We start from the raw sequence: 21,601 nt of genomic DNA, 5'->3' as shown, positions 1-21,601 counted from the left end.
TTCAAATCTTAAATATACTTATTTTGTTAACATATTAGATTTATCAAATCACCTGTAACCATTTATTATAATAAGCATTAAGTTTTATAAATCGGTGATTATTATATTCTATAATTTAATATAGTTTTTTTTTATTTAACTTATATTATCTAATGTAGTTCGATTTTCTAGTCATGAAACTAGTTATTGTGTTGAAGTTTGTTCTTAAAGAATGAAGTAATAGAAGAAATAAACTTTTGAAGTGGCAAAAAAATGAAAATTTTATTTGAAAGTAGACCCGACCCGAAAAACCTGAAACTGAACCAAAAATTTTATGACCGGACCCGAACCAAAAATTTTGGAACCTTGACAGCCCTACTCAGTCTACGTTATGATGTTTCATTTTTATACCCCATGTGATGAAGTTGCAAGGCTTACGGGTGGCACAGGACAGATTTTTTGATACAATTCATTGTAGCTAGGGGATGTGTGTCTTTGGAACTCTGTAACTAGAATTTCCTTAGTTCCCATTCAGCACAAATACCTTTAATTCACTTGTTATAGGGCCAATCATCAATCTCTGAAGAAAATTACTATTGAAAACCTGTAAAATTTTCTACATACTGGATTTTATGAGATTTTGACCCTTTCATATTTTGCTAATTTTTCATGATTTTTCAGCTTTTTAGACCTCCCCCAGCTATAAATTCCCTGCAAATGGTTGACCTTCTGTACCATGTGCATGTTGCACCATCACATGTCAGAAACATACCAGACGGTGTATAGTTTACAATGTCCCATCCACAACGTTTTGTTATTTTACCTCCCGTCTGTTACTTGCAATTTCAGTGTGCAACTGTCAACACAACATTCATAGCCGCGGTTTTGCATTTTACTTCTGATTCTCATGTACCTTACATATGGGTCAACACAACATTCATAGCCGCAGTTTTGCATTTTACTTCTGATTCTCATGTACCTTACATATGGGGCCTACATATTGTATGTCATTTTCAACAAGAGACATCCCTCTAATGATAATCATTAAAAATAATTTAATGAATTTTAGCAACACTCATAAGCCTTCAAGTACAGCAACTCTCAATATGTTTACGGGTACTTTATCCGAAACTGTCCCTTGCTATTTTTAACTCACACTAACATTCTCTGAAAACTCATTTTGTCCTAGAATTAAAAAGCTTATGCTATTCTGAGAAAAAGTATACCACATTTTGCCAATTCCAGTGAGGTTTAAGAAAAATATGGTCATTTAAGTGAACCCACTATTTACACTTTCCTCTATTTAACACAGATTCATAGGGCTCTCCATAAGTAAAGCATCTTCACCTAATCTTTTAGAGGTCAATTGTTGTTCAACCTCCTTAAATAAGAAACCTTATTCAATACTACATACATCTACATGATATTATCATGATAAAAGCATCACATCACTTAGAAATACACTTACATGTATACCCTCTTCTATCTTTTAATTTTCATAAGAAGCAAATTTAAACACTTTTACCTAATATTATGAAACTTGTGGCAATTTCCTTGAGTCATTGCTCACACATGTTTGAAATCAACCATAACTGATATTAAAAATTGATCTTTTTTGATAAATGAATGATTTGTACATGTAGCATTTTTATTAACAAAAAGACATGCCGCCCTACATGTGATTTCTTGTTTTCATGAAAAAAGTAAGCTTATAATCATATTTAGTGAATATATTGCTCAAATTGAACAAAAATGTCTGTCTGTATTATGAGTAATGAGATTGAATTAAAAGTTCTATGCCAGCTGGGAACTTTTTAAGTTATATTTATAGGTCAAGGTCAAAAGCAAAATCATATGAAATGCTTTTTATCCTATTGTCCATTATTTAAGTGGAGCCCTTTGAGATGGTCACCATCTTAATGTTGTCCTGTTGATATTTAATTTAATGTGGCATGTAATTGGAAGTGTGTGTGAGATTGCTGAATGCTAGAAATTATAAAGATTGGGAATAACGAAGGTGTCAATTAGCACCCAAGTCCCGGAATCAGTGTTAATAAAATCTGAGAAAACCCAGCAAATTGCTTTTCTCAAAAATGAAAGTTTGAGTTTGTGTATGCATTGAATGATATTATATAGGTTTTCACTATTTCTAAACTTGCTGAAAGATTTAATGTGATTTTTTTTCTTGTTAGTGTAAAGTAATGAAAAACACATGTAGCTATTATTTATTTATAGGATATTTATTTACATACAATTCATTAAGTCTCTCAAACAAAGATCCCGTTTCTCAAAGATGGCTAAACAGAATTGTACAAAACTCGAAGATACGATAGGCCTGCATATCTAGTTGTGCACCCTGGTTTGATTTTTCTCATTTAGGGTTGGCCAACCACTTTTCTGGGGGTCAAAAGGGTGTGGGGTCTAACATTAAACCTTATGGGAAAAAACGTACACTCTATTGTAAATGGTTATAACTTAAAAACGGACAAAGATAATTATATAGGGTTTTCAGAATCATATATTGACTGTTACAGGCAATATATAGGGTTTATTAGATCTGACCCCAGGGGTCATCCCCATCCCCAGGAATTGGAAATGACCATCTATCTCAGAAACTGTTAGAATCCTGACCCCTAAACCATATATATTCTTGTTCCATGTGTAAAGGGGCATGAAATGGTATATAGGTCATGGGCCCATGCATACGTCCTGAGCCCCATTAAACAGGAAAAGCCCGAATACCTTGAAAACGGTTAAGATCCCCACCAATTAACCATATATATTATTGTTCCTTGTGTTTAGGGGCATCAAATGGTATATAAGTCATGGGCACTGGGGTGGTCCTGACCCCCCTCAAACAGGAAGTGCACAAATAACTTGAAAACGGTTGAGATCCCCACCCCTAAACCATATGTATCCTTCTATCTTGTGTCAAAGGGCATCAAATGGTATGTAGGGCATGGGGCCCTGAGGGTGGTCCTGACCCCCCTCAAACAGGAAGTGCCCGAATATCTTGGAAACGGTTAAGATCCCCACCCCTAAACCATATGTATCCTTCTTCCTTGTGTTTAGGGGCATCAAATGGTATGTAGGTCATGGGCACTGGGGTGGTCCTGACCTCCTTCAAACAGGAAGTGCACAAAAAACTTGAAAACAGTTAAGATCCCCACCTCTAATCCATATGTATCCTTGTTCCTTGGGTCAAGGGGCATCAAATGGTGTGTAGGTCTTGGGCACCAGGCTTGTCCTGACCCCTCTCAAACAGGAAGTGCACAAATAACTTGAAAACAGTTAAGATCCCCACCCCTAATCCATATGTATCCTTGTTCCTTGGGTCAAGGGGCATCAAATGGTATGTAGGTCATGGGCCCTGAGGGTGGTCCTGACCCCCCTCAAACAGGAAGTGCCCGAATATCTTGGAAACGGTTAAGATCCCCACCCCTAATCCATATGTATCCTTCTTCCTTGTGTTCAGGGGCATCAAATGGTATGTAGGTCATGGGCACTGGGGTGGTCCTGACCCCCCTCAAACAGGAAGTGCACAAATAACTTGAAAACAGTTAAGATCCCCACCCCTAATCCATATGTATCCTTGTTCCTTGGGTCAAGGGGCATCAAATGGTATGTAGGTCCTGGGCCCTGAGGGTGGTCCTGACCCCTCTCAAACAGGAAGTACCCGAATATCTTGGAAACAGTTAAGATCCCCACCCCTAAACTATATATATCCTTGTTCATTGTGTTAAGGGGCATAAAATGGTATGTAGGTCATGGGCCCTGAGGGTGGTCCTGACCCCCCTCAAACAGGAAGTGCCATATATATTCTTGTTCCTTGGGTCATGTTGGTTCACCTGATATTTAGTAAAGGACCCCTGGGGAACATCATGAAACTTCAGAAATAAAAATAATCAAGTTCTTAATCTTTTTGTCTGTAAAGTTTGACCCATGTGGGTCATCCCTACCCCCAATGATGGCCTCATTCGTTTGGGAGACTTAATAATCGCCCCGATTATAATTACATCTTGTACATGTATTGTTATCTAATGTATTATTACCATCCTTCATGAGGGAAGTGACTCCTCTAGATAGTAAAGTTGTACAGTATATCATTTTAGCTTAGTGCCCTCGCAGCAAAATGGTATGAATCCATATTGGAAGCCAATAAGACAGATTTAGACTTGTCTGAAAATCTTTCAAAATGATTGAATTGTTTGCTAATAATTGTTACAGTATTATTATAAAACAGATCTACTTAGCATATTCAAGGCATATTTTTGGTAATTTTCTATGTAAATTTAAAGAAATTTGAATTTTCTAAATCTGCACATGTTTATTTATCTGTATTATGTGTGCACATCAATGGATGTACATCAATAAATCAATAAACTGTCATTGTTTGGCCACCCAAAATTATTTCTACACTTGTGTCACTTCAAAATACCAAATCTAATAGGAAGGGCGATAAAATTAAAACAAACAAAATTTTCATACAAATGATTTTCATTCATTTACATTAATACAAATACAGTGATTATTTAAGCTATACATAGTTAACATTTTTAACAGTGATCTTTCCTGATAATCCCTTTGAGTATCTAATTTATAGTCCATAATGTGCTCTAAACATTATTACTTATTAGGTTTGTTACTGACTGTTTACAGAAATTTGTTGGGTTGGTAAAGTCCATAGAAGGTGAGGGGGAGCCGAGCCTTCTATGGACTTTACCGACACCACAAATTTCTGTAAACAGTCAGTAACAAACCTAATAAGTGTTTTGTTTTGTTTTGTTTTTGGACATAAAGTTTGATATGTAAACAACAAAAGACAATATATACCAATTAAATTCATAGGCTTATTCTCTAATTTTGTACCTTTCTCGTCAGTCGTCTGTGCAAACCTGGATGCCATTGTATATAGGATCGTTTTATTACGTCATGGGCAAAGGGGGTCACTCTAAATATTTCGGGGCTTAAAAAATAAAGGTATGGTTGAACGTTTGTGTAAAAAATCAGCTCAAATAAGTTACGTCCGCCATGTTGCCATATAAATTTTGACGCCCGCCGTGTAAATAAATTTATAAGGCAATCACGTGACGCGATTCATCCAATGACGTCGAGACATTCTAGTCCGAGGCAAAACAATTTGAATTTCTACAGATTACAGTATTATAGTATTATTAAACTGGAAAATATCAAATCAAAATAGGGGTTTGTTTGGTTTTTTTTCAAAACCCAATTTATTTTAAAGGGACTTGGACACGATTTGAGCTCAATTTTTTCAAAATTTATTTTTTTTATTTTAATGTCTAGAATGGTCAATATGGATGTTTTTAATGCTCTATAAAAATTTGAAAGTCAAATATCGAGTTACAAGCGAGTTACAGAGGTTAAAATTCTTTGTTTTTTAAACAAAGCTCGAGTCTTGTTATTGTTTACATATGTCTAGAATTGGTAAAAGTTTCAATCTAATGTTGCATTTTGTTGTTGATAAACTTATTTATGAACACATTTAATAAGTTTATCTTGTTTCCACAAGTTATTTTGTCAAAGAAATGGTAATTTCTTTACATTATTTGTAAAGAAATATAAGACTCGAGCTTTGTTTACATAGCAACGACTTCTTTCCTTTTTATCTCGCTTGTAACATGACTTATAACATTCAAATTTTGGTCAATCATTCAAAATACACAAGTAAACTATTTAATACATAAATATCAAAAAAAAAAATTCATCTGAAATCGTGTCCAGGTCCCTTTAAACCTACGCGAGCAGGTTACGTTAAACATAGAATTAACTTTGAACAGCCTTGCATATATAGCAACTAATAGACATGAAAATGAAGATACCTTTACCATCTTTTCATTACCATCTGTTACATAGTAATTGGTGTCTATGAAAATACTTTACATGCTATATTGGCTGCCACTCAACTTGAACATTTAATAAACATAAGTTAATTGCAATATTTCAGTTAATAATACTTGAACTTCTCATGTTGTTTAGCCCGTGGGTCTCTTGTTCGTACTTGTCATATATTATGTATTTCCCAGTGGGTTGTTTGATTTAAGGACAGAGTATTACGTTATCAGACGTACTACTTATATTACGAAATTCATGAAATTTTGACACAGTCAAACAGATCATATAACCAAATGATTCTATCAATGTTATAAAATTTGACCATCTTGTTTTCACATAAAGATCAGGTCAGGGTGACTACCTTTTTTCTCAACTTGAAGGATGATAAAAAATAAATGTAATTATCCGCAGTTATGTAAACATCTGTTTAAGATATGAAGTTCATATTCTTCTGAATCGATGAAATAATAGAATACCACAATGTCTATCAGCCTAAACTACGAAAATTATAATAAATATTTAAAGTAAAATTGATATTGTTTAGCCCGCATTTCCCTTAACATTCTTGAATTTTGAGGATATTTTGATTATTATTTTTGTGGTTCCAATATTAAAATATTTCTGTTTTTTACATATTATGAAGGATGTATATAAAGATATAAATTGACAGAAAAGTTAATATATTGACTATTTTAAAAAAAAGAGAGAGAAAATCTGATTTTATTGTTTTTTTACACAATTTTTTTATAGAATGAGTGCTTAAAAAGCTAATATAAATTTATTTTGATAGGCAAGTCATATTTAAAAAAACATGTTCTGAAACCCAAGTATCTTATTACTAGTTTATATTTTTAAAAAAATCAAAAATTAATGTTAATTTTTTTAAGAATGCTAAATATACTTTTGAATCTAAAGCAACTCTGAATTGCAAAAACATGGATATTTTCCTACGCCAATGTTCCATCAAAAATATAGATTCCAAACTTTGACTACTATTTCAATGCCAAGTTGTATGATAGTAAAAAAGAATGATAAATATACAATATTTTAATTTCCTTTCATATTGATTTAATGAACATTTAATGAAATTTACTTTTGATAAGTCGAAAACTAAAAAAGACTCATTCATTAAGATATTTGGAGGAAAAAGTGCTACGCGATGTTATTTTAATGCATTGAAAATGTTGATCTCATGTTGCATTTAAGTAGGTAAAGTAAAGGCCAACGGAATATTGGTGCATCCCTAGGGTGGGTCCATATGGTTTTGCAATTATGAAACTTTAAGGGGTGATTTGAAGTCTTGAATCACAAAAGTCACAGTTCATTAGACATCTTATATGATATATGTAAACTGTTCTGGCCTGTAATTTGGTTTCTAATAGCCTATCAAATGTTTACTTAAATATTTTACGAATTTTCTCCTATGTCATCAATTTTATTTTAATCGCAAGCATTTGAGGAAATTCTGATTTAATTAAGTTAAATGTGATTATTGAATACAATATTTTGTAACAGCCCTGTTATCCGTTCTTTCATTTCAAACCATGATTTTTCATTGAACATTATCATTGAATATTTTAATATGTTGAGCCACCTTAAAACTTTGACATTTTTGTGGTTTAAACATTTAATTATGAGTGTTAAAGGTAAAGCAATTTTTTGCTATTTGTTTAATATAGTAAGTCTATTATTTGTTAAGCTTAATTTTGCTTTGATTTATTTTGTAGAATGAGGTCGAAACGAGTGTCTGCTGCCCAAAGAGCAGCCAGGGAAAAAGAAAAGAGAAAGACAGCAAAGTCTGCAGCTAACACTGAACACTCACAGAGTTTGGTGGGGAACTCTTTAAAAAACCCAGGCACAGTATGTTCCTTTACAGGAACAGTGGCCAAAACTAACAAAGTTAGTGGCCAGAGGCTAGTCAAGGCCTCTATAAAAAACCTTGACACAAAAACAAGAACTGAAACAAAAATGAACAAAACTGAAACTACTGAACTGAACAAAACTGAAACTACTGAACTGTACAAAACTGAAACTACTGAACTGAACAATACTGAAACTACTGAACTGAACAAAACTGAAACTACTGAACTGAACAAAACTGAAACTACTGAACTGAACAAAACTGAAACTACTGTACTGAACAAAACTGAAACTACTGAACTGAACAAAACTGAAACTATTGAACTGAACAAAACTGAAACTACTGAACTGAACAATACTGAAACTACTGAACTGAACAAAACCGAAACTAATGAACTGAACAATGGAACTTCTGAACTGATCAAACAAACAAAAACAAAAGAAGTGAACATTAAAAAAGAAACTGAAACGAAACAGAACAAACAAACAAGAGTACTGAAAACTGAAACAAAACTGAACAAACAAACAAAAAAACTGAAAACTAAACAAAAAACTGAAACAAAAAACTGAAACAAAACTAAACAAACAAACGAGAGAACTGAAAACTGAACAAGAAACTGAAAAAAAACTGAACAAACGAACAAGAGAACTGAAAACTAATCAGGAAACTGAAACACGTATACTGAACAGAGAAACAAGAGAACAGAAAAGTAAACAAGAAACTGGATCAAAACTTTATAAAGAAACACAAACTGAACAAGAAACAACTACATCTCAACGGAAAACGAAATGTCACACGGAATCAAATAGTCATTTGAGACTATGCCAAGCTGAAGAGAACGTCAAAAACAGAAAAAGAAGTCGTGTGAATGAAGTGAATATTGAAAAAAATATCAAAAGTGAGATCGTGACTGATAAAGAAAATAATACGAATAAAAATGTCAAGAATTCAAGCAAACGTAAAATGACTTTTGATTCACTCATTTGTGACAAAGAAAAGAATGAAGAGATTAGTAACAGACTTAAGAAAAGATGTACTTCATTTCCAACTGATATACAAAACCAAATTGATTCCAAGCTTCAGCAATTATCAGAACCAAACTATGGAAAACGGGAAGTTAGATTGATTGATGTTTTGAAAGAAAAACCGAGAACCAAAATCCCAGCAGTCATGAAAAAACTGAGGAAAGATAATGTGGAACTGTCTGTTATTGAAAGTGAAAAAACTGAATTTACTTTCTGTCCACTATCAGAAGTCACAAAAGAACGGTTGCGAAAAAGAACAAACTCCAGTGTTGTTGCAAATGAATCGGAAGAATCCACAGACATTGAACAAATGCTCACGGTTCCTGTTAAAACCAGATCTATTGTAGGGGACGGAAATTGTTTCTTTAGAGCACTGTCATTTGCAATCTTTGGCGATGAATGCCATCATTTTAAAATACGAAGCATTATAGTGAATCATCTTTTGAAAAATGAGCAAACATTTCTGAGCTTTTTAAGATCAGGATACCAGTCTGTCTGCAATTATGTTATGAAAAAGGGTATGCTAAAAAATGGTGTATGGGCCACCGAAGTTGAAATTATTGCTGCAGCTCATCTGCTACAGACGGATATTTTTGTGTTTGACAATAGTGGTAAATCATGGGCAAAGTTTTCCGGAAAACAAGCAAACAGCAGATTAAGTGTAGAACCTGAGGCAATTTATCTAAAACATTGTTACCGAGCACATTACGAAGTTGTTCTATCTGTGGACGACAAAGAGGAAAACATACCAAAGACGTCTACAAGCACAGTCACAAACAATGTTGTTCTTTCGAAAAGAGCATTTCATAATGTAGAAGATAAATCAATAAGCAAGACATTAGAAAGTGAACATACATTTTCTTATGACACCACTTTGGAAGAAACTTCTCAATGTAGCATTGGTGATGAAAACCGTCAATTGGAGAGGAAAATACTGCAAGGCAACTGTCATCAAGGACATCATAGGTTCGGTGCATCCGCCGGAAAACAATGTGTTTTGAACAGTCTTGCTTCTTTGATGTATAGCAAAGTAAAGCACACACAAGACTGGAATGTTACTGACATGAATGTTGTATTGAATACTGGAAATGATCTGTATAAGTTTCTGGCAGGTAGCTCTACCATGCACAATGATTATGTAATGATTACAGAAATTCCTAGACAAATTGAATGTTTCAATAAAGAATTTACATTCGAATTTGCTGATTCATTGTTTGGTTTGATATATCCTGGAAATTTCCTGCATGATTCTGGTTTGCAAAGCTATACTGTAAACGAAGCATTGAATATTGCTCTTATAAACTCCGATGGTGCTTTTGTCACATTCAAAGGTAATACCTACATTATCCTTAAGGGCAGACATTCCTTCTATGTTTTTGATCCCCACTCCAGAGATATGCATGGTAAAGTGTCGGGATGTGGAACTTGTATACTTCTTGAATATCATACAATTGAAGAGCTTAGTTCACATTGTATAGCGCTGGCAAATTCTATGAATGCCAATGGTTTTGAGCAGTTCGAGGTCACTGGGGTAAAAATTACAAGTTCATATGAATGTCAAATGATCCCTCCTATCTCAAAAACCAGTCATCAGTTTGAGATCAATAAGGTAGAACAAATTAATTCAGAAAACGATCATAAGCTGCCTACCTTTGAAAACTCAAATGTTCTAGATTTTAAACAGAGCTATCCACTTGCCCAATATGAAATGTCTGACTCGTTGAAATTGAGAAGAAAAAGAAAAAGTACTGAAACCTTGAATATATACAGAAAGAAAAGAGTTAAAGACAATTGTAATGCTTTTGACTGTATTAATCAAATAAATAAGCGAAAAAGTCAACAAAGAGTCTATGCATCAAATAGATACATCTTGGATGAAACATACAAGCAGGAAAAGATAAATGCATTAAAGCAGAAATACAAATCAAGTGAACAGCTAAGGGAGAGTTTAAAATTGTATTCAAAAATCAAATATACAGAGGATCAGCATCACAGGGACAAAGTTAAAGAAGTATCAAAAACGAAGTACAGTACAAATTCTATCCACCAAGCCAAACTAAAAGATGCATCAATCATAAAGTACAAAACAAACGACGAACATAGAACAAAGGTCCGAGAAGCTTCAGTGAAAAAGTACAAGACGGATAATATTCATAAGGACAAAGTACAGCTGGCATCAATACAAAAGTACAAAACTGATGATAATCATAAAGCCAAAGTACAGTTAGCATCGATACAAAAATACAAAACTGATGAAAACCATAAAGACAAGGTAAAAAGAGCTTCTTATGCACAGTATAAAACAAGCGAAGTTCACAGACAAAAAATAAAAAATTCTGTGTATGCCAAACGGACAAAAAATCACGAAAATCGGAAGAACTGGACTTTCGTGCAAGAACAGTTTCAAAATGAAATGAAGATGTATCCCGATCATGTTTGTTCAGTATGCTACAAACTATTTTTCAGAAAACAAGTCTTGATATGCGATCCTCGAATATACGACAAGAAAACACCAGACGGAATTGAATTAGGACAAGCATGTGTATCCAGAATCTATCTAGACAGCTGTCCAGGGACTGAAACACACGTGTGCTCTTCAAGATGTAAATTGTGGGTCTGCTACACTTGCCATAGAAAACTCCAATCTGGAACTATGCCAAGTGAATGTTATATGAATAAATTAGAAAATGTAGAGGTACCAGAAGTTTTAAAAGAATTAAATTCTGTTGAGCGCCACCTTGTCTCGCGAATCATTCCATTCAGGAAAATGATGGCTTTACCTAAAGGAGGTCAGCTTGGTGTTCAAGGACCTGTTGTATGCGTACCAAGCAATGTGTCTGATACTATAGAGTCACTGCCACGACCTGAAAATGATAACCAATTGATTCAAGTTAAGTTGAAAAGAAAACTTTCTTATAAAGGACATTGCGATTTCAAGTTTATTAACACTCAAAAGGTCAGACGAGCAATTGAGTATTTGTGCAAAGCAAATAAATATTACAAAGACCTTAAATTTGACGAGACCTGGGAAAATCCCATTGAATTGTCTACCGATAAAGATGGGGACTCTGACGAGGAACGTGTACACGAAAAAGAAATGTGCGAAACTGTTGATGACGAATTGAATCATGCATTGCCACATGATACTTGTCTGCAGCCAGTTGATTTAGGTCAAGAAGTTCTTGATCAATATTTCGATCAAATATTTTGATTTGCACCTTGTGAAAGAAATAATCCAGTTAGCATTTTAAAAGAAAAAGGAATAGACACAAAGTGCTTTCCATGTCACTTCCCAACAGGTGAAAATATATTTGACGATGAAAGAGACGTCCGTTTAACATTGTCCAGATATCTTTTAAACAAATTAATGAATGTTGACCCTAGATACGCAAATGATACCGATTTCATTTTCTTTTCTCAGTATATTACAGAATTGCAACAAGTAGTATCAAACGTTTCAATAGCACTAAGAAAGACACCAGAGAAAGGTTTTGATGGAAGTAAGTTAACTTTGAAATCATTAAAAAACAAAGAATCTCTGCAGGAAATTTTTAAAACGGACGACGGGTATAAATTTCTAAAACCGATTCGAGGGACTCCCCCATTTTGGCAGACAGCACAAAAGGATCTTTTTGCAATGATCAGACAACTGGGTATTCCAACATGGTTTTGTTCCTTCTCTGCTGCTGAAATGAGATGGCCGGAAATATTCGAAGCTATCTTAAAACAACAGAATGACTTCAAAAATGTTGAAGACTTGACACTTTCAGAAAAATGGGAACTTCTTAAAAAGAATCCAATAACTGTTTCACGCATGTTTGATTATCGGTTTCGAACCTTTCTCAAGAAAGTGATTTTATCAAATGCAAATCCTATCGGAAAAGTTAAAGATTACTTTTATCGAGTTGAATTTCAGCAAAGAGGATCTCCGCATACACATTGTCTATTTTGGATTGAAGATGCGCCAAAATTGCATACAGATGCTGATTGTGAGGTAACTGATTTTATTGATGCATATGTGACCTGTGAAATTCCTTGTGAAAATGATGAAACATATGAAATTGTTAAAAGCGTTCAAACGCACAGCAAGTCGCATTCGAAGTCATGTAAAAAAGGTTCTAAAGAATGTAGATTCAATTTTCCACGACCACCATCAAACAAAACTTTTGTGTGTCATCCTCAGCAAGAAAACATAAAGACTGTTGACTTGAATATGTCCGAAGAAGAATACGATAAAGTTATTCGACACAATATTGAAGAGACCAACCGAAAAGATAGATCAAAGGAGTTGTTATCAAGGATTTGGAATTTTATCAAGGAGAATGACTCGAAAGAGATGGTTGCTGAAGAATTGTTCCAGACATTAGGTATTACTCAGGAACAGTTTGAAGAAGCAAACAACTCTCTAACAAAGTCAACATGTGTTGTCCTTAAAAGGAATCCTAAAGAATCATGGATTAATCAGTATAACGCACAGCTACTCTCCTGCTGGAATGCAAATATGGACATTCAATATATAACTGATGCATATGCATGCGTAGTCTATATAGTGTCTTACATTTCAAAAGCAGAAAGAGAAATGAGTCAAATTTTGGATTGCACCCAAAGAGAAGCAAGAGATGGTAATCATGAAGCAAGAACTGCCATGAAAAAACTTGGAGCCGCATATTTACATCACAGAGAGGTTAGTGCACAAGAAGCTGCTTTCAGAGTTTGCAATTTGCAGTTGAAAGGATGTTCAAGAAAGGTTCAGTTTATACCTATAGGTGAAAATCCGATTCGTATGAGTCTACCTTTAAAAGTTTTGGAAAAGAAATCAGATGCAGATGAAGAAATTTGGATGTCAAGCCTCACTGAGAAATACATTGCAAGACCCGTCTCTAATGAATTTGATAGTATGTGCTTAGCTGAGTTCTGCTCTGCGTATAGAGTTTTAGCTTCATCGCAGGTATCAAAAAATCCAAGAAGCCCCATTCATTTATTGCAGAGGAACTTGGGTTACATTCAGAAAAGAACATTAACTGAAAAAGCTGTCATACGATACCCCCGATTTTCACCAGATAAATCCGCTGAGAAATATTATTTCAGTATTTTGCAATTATTTTGTCCTCACAGATCAATCGAAGAATTTAAATCTAGAAATAGCTACGAGGAATTTTATAATTCTCCAGGTGTTAAAGAAATTGTTGAAAGAAACCGGAGTTCATTTGAAAAGGATATAGATGCCTTAGAAAAGGCTGAAGAAACACTTGAAAATGGTGGTATTCGAGAAAATGCATGGTCACAGATTTGTCCAGAAGCAGAAGTTGATCGGCTTGAATGTATAACTGAGAGAGAAGCTCAAGAAACCGACGATAATGAATTAGAACTGCAAGTTCCTGATTTGTTAGAAAAGTCTTCGAAATCGGTTGAAATTTCCCAACCTTTAATTTCAAAAGATGAAGGCACAAAAATTATCCGATCTTTGAATGAAACTCAACAAAAGATTTTCTACAAACTAAAATCATGGTGTGTTGAAACAATAGGTGGAAGACAACCTTCGCAGCTACAAGTTTTTATCACAGGGGGTGCTGGAACTGGGAAAAGTCATTTAATTAAAAGCATTTACTATGAGTTATCACGATTATTTGCTCCTTCCCTAGCAAATCCAGACGATATATCAGTATTGTTAACGGCACCAACGGGTGTAGCAGCATTTAATATTGGAGGAGCAACTATTCACAGTACATTTGCTATACCTGGAAACAGCGCTTTGCCATTAGAATATCAACCACTTGGTGATGACAAGTTAAATACGCTTAGAACAAAACTCGGGCAGCTAAAGTTGTTGATAATTGATGAAATCTCGATGGTTGATAAGAAACTGTTGACTTACATACACGGCCGTCTAAGACAAATAAAACAAACTGGAGATTATACACCATTTGGAAATGTGAGCGTTTTAGCCTTTGGTGATTTTTTTCAGTTACCGCCTGTTAAGGGAAAGCCTCTTTTCATACACGATTGCTACTTTGATCTTTGGAATGATTCTTTTAAAGTTGTGACTTTGACCGAGATCATGAGACAAAAAGAAGATAAACAATTTGCCGAGCTTCTTAACAGATGTAGAATAAAGATTAAGAAGGAAAACTTAAGTTCGGAAGACAAAGATTTACTACAGAGCAGAGAAAATGACGAAATTATTAACGCATTGCATATATTTTCGACGAATGCTCAAGTCAATGAATTCAATGCACAAGCATTAGCTTCACTCTGTTCAAACAATGAAATAGAACCAACGGTTTTAAGAGCGGAAGACTGTATCAAACAAAAGTCATCACGAGGAGAAGAGAAAGGAAATACGCTTTCGTCGGTAAAAAATCAATTCAGGTTAGTAAAAGAGCTTCAGATATGTGTCGGTGCACGGGTTATGCTGATTTATAACATTGATATTGCAGATGGTTTAGTTAACGGTGCATTTGGAACTGTTACAAAATTGGTATATGGAAAGTCTACGAATGCATCGGAGGTGAAGTTGGTAGAAGTATGTTTTGACAACAAAAGTGTTGGTAAGCGACGTGGAACAAAAGTAAATAACGAAATTAGAGTACCCATCGAGCGAGTAGAAGATATGGTAGGGAAAAACAGTAACATTGTTAGAAAACAGTTTCCATTAAAACTCGCCTGGGCATGTACTGTTCATAAAGTGCAAGGTTTAACCGTTTCTAAAGCAGTTGTGTCATTAAAAAAGATTTTTCAACCAGGACAAGCTTATGTTGCCTTAAGTCGTGTAACTTCCCTCGAAGGTTTGACATTGCGAGATTTTAATGAAAAGTCAATATATTCAAATCCATGTATCCAGGAATGTTTGGCCTCGATGCATCAGTTTCTTGACATAGACAAAGAGGTGACTGAAAAGAGACTGACAGTGTTGTATCACAATATAGAGGGTTTGCGAAACCATTTAGAAGATCTTAAAATTACTTTAAGAAACCGAAGTATCGATTTCATGTGTTTAGTAGAAACATGGGTGACAAATGAAATAACCCTTGATACGGAATTAGATTTGTTTTCATCAGTTCATCAACTTCGCAGAAATGCATACACTTCAGACAATGCTATACAAGCTCAGGGCAAAGGAGGAGTATGTGTCTACAGAAAGCTTAACAGGCAATGCCAGTATGAACGAGTTATTTTACCTATTGACAATCTAGAATACATAGCTTTTAAAGCGAGTAATGTATTATTTATTACATTGTACCGACCTTCATCGTATGCTGTTGAATGATTTTTGAAAACGATGAATAAAATGTTAGTATTTGTTCAGACTTTGAATCTTCCTTGCCTTATTATGGGCGATTTTAATCAAAACATAAACAATGGCATCTCTTCGATCAAGCAGTTAATGGAAAGAAATGGATATACTCAACTAGTGACGGAAATAACAACTGATGGTGGAACCATGATAGATCACGTGTATGGCATAGATATAAATGCAAGAGTCTCAATGATTCCAACACACTATAGTTACCATGAAGCACTTGAATTGACAATTTTCTGAGCTTCTTAACAAACCCAGAAATTCAGTATATATATAAATATATATATATATATATATATATATATATATATATATATATATATATATATATATATATATATATATATATATATATATATATATATATATATGCTTGATGACTTTAAGAGATAGTAGATTAGCTTACAAAATCTTCATTGAATAATATTACTTGTGTTGTTTTTAGAATTTCATTGCATCGGTGTGATTTTAACATTTTTTATATAGTACGACAAATTTCGGCTCTTAAAATGTATATATATATATAGAGAGAGAGAGAGAGAGAGAGAGAGAGAGAGAGAGAGAGAGAGAGAGAGAAAGAAATAGGAGAAAAATAGTGATTATTAAAGATATAATTTTATAGTTTTAAATCAGTTTGTCTTGGTGACATTACATATCAAAAATTGAAATTCAGTTTCATCAAATCGTTTATTAAAATTTAAACGAATTTATTATTTTATTAAGATCTAAACATTATTTTAAACATTAGGGAATTCGTTGTAATTTTAGAGTTAGATCAACCATGTCGAGTTGTTTAAAAAGTAAAGCGGCGGCGAGTTTCTATCTCTTATCAGTTTTGTGATTTTAGGCCTCAAACTTGAGAAAAGGGGGGATGAAAAAACAAAAATCTTTCAGGTTTATAGTTCAGAATAAAGAGTACAATTTAAAAAATATGGTCCGAGGGGGCACTTTTTGACTCCTTATAAGGGTTTTAAGGGCCTGAAAATGATAACTTTATCACAATTCAAAAAAATTAAATTTCAAGAGTTATCTCGCTTTACTTAATGAATGATTGGCATTATAGCTATTGGCCTACCAAAAGTCTTGAATCATAGTTGAGTTCTTTCTTATATATGAATTTTTAGAACTTTTCTTTGAGAAACAAACGATGTAGTTGGATATAAAATTCTGGAGTTGTCTTTCTTTGGGCATTTTATTTCTTAAATGTTAACGTCTGGGTATATGTTCCTGATATTTAGTCTCATTTTATAATATACAGATTTTGAGAATAAATATTTAAAATTTAAACAAGGGATTTAAAGGGCTGTCGAAAAGCCCTTCTTTTTTGTTGGAGACAAAAACAGGTCTAGTTAGGGCTTTTCGACTTTCGGTCGAAAAGACCTATTGTTTTCGTCTTTTTTTATTAGGGCTTTTCGACTTTCGGTCGAAAAGACCTATTGTTATTCTGATGTTTTATTATTATTATTATTATTAGGGCTTTTCGACTTCGGTCGAAAAGACCTATTGTTTTTGTTCTGTTTTATTATTATTATACTCGACAGTTTTTTGTCAGCGATTTTATGAAAACTAGAAGACACTATGATACAATTATGCATGGATCTTATAGCAAATCTATCAATCTATGGAATGTTAGGTTTTGGATTTCCGGTTCCGGTACTTTCGGTTTTTACAAGGAAAATTGCAAAAATTGATTGAAACTCAATACTTTGTTTATTTTTTAATGTAGAGCATTCAAATTCTAGAACTAGATTTATCATAACTAGTTGTACAAAATTGTAAGCGTAGACATCTTTCTATCTCTTACCGTTTCTGAGATATACAGCCTTAAATTTTAGAAAAGGGGGGATGAAAATACAAAAAAGTTCAAATGACCTATAAAAGTTTAAATGACGCCTGAATATTATTTAAATGGACGAAATCAACATATATTCCAAGTTTCATTTAAAAATTCTGACTACTTCCGGTTTTATTGGTCGATGAAAATCGTCTATGGGAGTTTCAATGTTAAACAAAAATCACGCGTCATTTGTTTTCTCAAAAAGTTTCAATTTAAATATTACAATATTTTATCTGTATATTGACACACACAATCCGCAGACCGGAAAAAGTTTTGGGTACACAATTCTAAAAAATAAGGGGTCTACAGGGGCCAACGTGCAAAACAGCCCTTTAGCTGTAACTTTTTTACCTTTCATCTGATTTTGAAAATCCTTTCAGTTTATTGTTCAGAATAAAAATTTCTATCTTAAAATTATGGTCCGAGGGCCACTTTTTGACTCCTTAAAGGGTTTTTGAAGGCCCAAAGATCACATCTTGTTTAAATTTCAAAATTATTTTTTGGAAGAGTTATCTCGCTTTGCTCCAAGAATGTAGAGCATAAATACTCTTGGCATACCAAGTTTTGCGTCCCAGGAATGAATACTTCCTTTAAAATGATTTTTTGAAGATGTTCTTCTGAAAGTTAGAAGTGTAGCTACTTGTTTAATTCTGGACTTATCTTTCTTTTCACATTGCACTACTCATAAGTTCCTATCTAAGCAACTGGTTATACCGAGGCGTTTAGAAAATTTGGAAATAGATTAGAGATATTTTTTTGACACTTTAAATGAAAAAGGGAAACTGGGGCTGTCGAAAAGCCCTTACTTTTTGTTGAAGACAAAAAAAGTTCTAGTTATTATTCTTTTTCTCGACAGAATTTCCGTCAGCGATTTTTTGAAAACGGAAAGGATTTATGAAATAACTATACAATAGTCTTAAAGCATTTTTAAATGTCACCAGTATGTAAGGTTTTGGACTTCCGGTTCCGGTACTTCCGCTTCACACAAGCAAAATAGTAGATATTAAATAAATCAATATATTGTTTTTATTTTTAAAGGAAATTCGTTGTAATTTTACAGTTAGATCAACCATGTCGAGTTGTTTAAAAAGTAAAGCGGCGGCGAGTTTCTATCTCTTATCAGTTTTGAGATTTTAGGCCTCAAACTTGAGAAAAGGGGGGATGAAAAAATAAAAAATTCAGAAAAGCTTAGGAATGTTCTAAGACGGATATATATTGTTCAAATAGATGTAATTAGGATATATTCCAAGTTTCATTGAATAGTATTGAGTACTTCCGGTTTTATGAGCCGATGAAAATTGTCTATGGGAGTTTCTATGTTAAATTAAATTCACGCATGTCACGTTTTCTCAAACAGTTTTCAAGCAAATATTTTTATATTTTGTATTTGCAATAAGGGACCTAATGCGCAGACCGGAAAAGGTCTTGGGAAAAAAATTCGGAATAATAAGGGAGCTCAAGGGGTCAATATTAAAAACGGCCCTTTAGCTGTAACTTTTTTAATTGTTTATCTGATTTTCAAAATCTTTTCGGTTTATAGTTCAGAAAAAAAAGTACTATTTAAAAAATATGGTCCGAGGGGGCACTTTTTGACTCCTTATAGGGGTTTTAAGGGTCTGAAAATGATAACTTTATCACAATTCAATTTTAAGAGTTATCTCGCTTTGCTCAATAAATGATTAGGATAGATATTGTGTTAATAGACGTAATTAAGATATATTCCAAGTTTCATTGAATAGTGTCGAGTACTTCCGGTTTTATGAGCCGATGAAAATTGTCTATGGGAGTTTCTATGTTAAATTGAATTCACGCATGTAACGTTTTCTCAAAGAGTTTTTAAGCAAATATTTTTATATTTTGTAATTGTAATGAGGGACTAAATGCGCAGACCGGAAAAGGTTTTAGGAAAAAAATTCCGAAAATTGAGGGACCTGAAGGGGTCAGTATTAAAAACAGCCCTTTAGCTATAACTTTTTTATTACTCATCCAATTTTCCAACTCTTTTCAGTTATTATTTTAGAATAAAGAGTACAATTTAAAAATCATGGTCAAAAGGGCCACTTTTTGACTCCTTATAGGGGTTATAAGGGCCTGAAAATGATAACTTTATCACATTTTTAAAATTAAAATTCAAGAGTTATCTCGCTTTGCTCAATGAATGAATAGCATTAGAGCTTTTGGCATACCAAAACACTTGAATCTTAAATGAGTACTTTCTTATGTATGAATTTTAAGAACTTTTTTTTCAAGAAATAAACGATGAAGTTGGATAAAAAATTCTGCAGTTGTCTTTCTTTGGGCATTTATTTTCTTAAATGTTAACGTGTGGGTATATGCTCATGATATTTTTTTATTTTTTAGATTACAGATTTTGAGAGAAATTATAATAAATTTAAATAAGGGGTTCTAAGGGCTGTCGAAAAGCCCTTCCTTTTTGTTGGAGACAAAAATAGGTCTAGTTAGGGCTTTTCGACTTTCGGTCGAAAAGACCTATTGTTATTCTGATGTTTTATTATTATTAGGGCTTTTCGACTTTCGGTCGAAAAGACCTATTGTTTTTGTCTTTTTTTATTAGGGCTTTTCGACTTTCGGTCGAAAAGACCTATTGTTTTTGTGTTTTTTTATTATTAGGGCTTTTCGACTTTCGGTCGAAAAGACCTATTGTTTTTGTGTTTTTTTATTATTAGGGCTTTTCGACTTTCGGTCGAAAAGACCTATTGTTTTTGTCTTTTTTAGGGCTTTTCGACTTTCGGTCGAAAAGACCTATTGTTTTTGTGTTTTTTTATTATTAGGGCTTTTCGACTTTCGGTCGAAAAGACCTATTGTTATTCTTCTGTTTTTTATTATTCTTATTCTCGACAAAGTTTCGTCAGCGATTTTTTAAAAACGGAAAGGAATATTTAAACAATTATTCAATAGTCTTATAGCAATTATTAATGACACGCGTATGTAAGGTTTTGGACTTCCGGCTCCGGCACTTCCGGTTTTGACAAGAAAAATATTAAAAATCCATTGAAACACAATATCTTTATTATTTTTTAAGTTAGAGCATTCAAATTTTAGAATTAGATGCATCTTGTAAAGATGTACAAAATCATAAGCGTAGCCATTTCTCTGTCTCTTGCCGTTTTCGAGATATTAGGGTTCAAACTTGAGAAAAGGGGGGATGAAAAAGAAAAAAAATTCAAAAAACCATAGAAATTTTATAAGACGCCTAGACATTGTTTGGATGGAAGTATTCAAGATATATTCCAAGTTTCAATAAAATATGTTGATTACTTCCGGTTTTATGAGCCTATGAAAAATTGTCTATGGGAGTTTCAATGTTAAACTAAAATCACGCGTCGTTCGTTTTCTCAAAAAGTTTACAAGTTACCATTACAATATTTCTTTTGTGTAATGACACTACCAATGCGCAGACCGGAAAAGTTTTTGGGTAGACAATTCGAGAAAATAAGGGATCTGCAGGGGCCAACGTGCAAAACAGCCCTTTAGCTTTAACTTTTTTACCTTTTATCCGAATTTAAAAATCTTTTCAGTTTATTATTTAGAATAAAGAGTTCTATCTTAAAATTATGGTCCGAGGGGCGACTTTTTGACTCCTTATAGGGGTTTGGAGGGCCCAAAGATCATCACTTCTTGAAATTTCAAAATGTTTTTTAGTAAGAGTTATCTCTCTTTGCTGTAAGAGTGTAGAGCATAAGTACTATAGGCATACCAAGTTTTGTGTCCCAGGAATGAAT

General features: G+C 33.6%; 2 protein-coding genes across 4 annotated transcripts in view; both read left to right on the top strand.

The window, feature by feature from the left end:
• LOC105347601 (inhibitor of nuclear factor kappa-B kinase subunit epsilon) overlaps window positions 1–21,601 on the top strand; it is a 384,423-nt gene that overhangs the window by 39,161 nt on the left and 323,661 nt on the right. The gene's annotated exons all lie outside the window — the stretch shown is intronic.
• LOC136274670 (uncharacterized) lies at window positions 8,249–11,932 on the top strand. Its single transcript, XM_066082067.1, has one exon. It carries the CDS (start codon window positions 8,660–8,662, stop codon window positions 11,930–11,932), a length of 3,273 nt encoding a protein of 1,090 aa, XP_065938139.1. The 5' UTR covers window positions 8,249–8,659.

The sequence above is a fragment of the Magallana gigas genome, chromosome 4 (assembly GCF_963853765.1).
Source record: "Magallana gigas chromosome 4, xbMagGiga1.1, whole genome shotgun sequence".
NCBI classification, from domain to species: Eukaryota; Metazoa; Mollusca; class Bivalvia; order Ostreida; family Ostreidae; genus Magallana; species Magallana gigas.
The sequence above is the reverse complement of the archived record's forward strand: the minus strand, read 5'-3'. Positions and strand labels throughout refer to the sequence as shown.

Excerpts from the sequence above, each read along its gene's own strand:
- LOC136274670 (XM_066082067.1), top strand. The coding sequence starts at position 8,660 with ATGACTTTTGATTCACTCATTTGTGACAAAGAAAAGAATGAAGAGATT.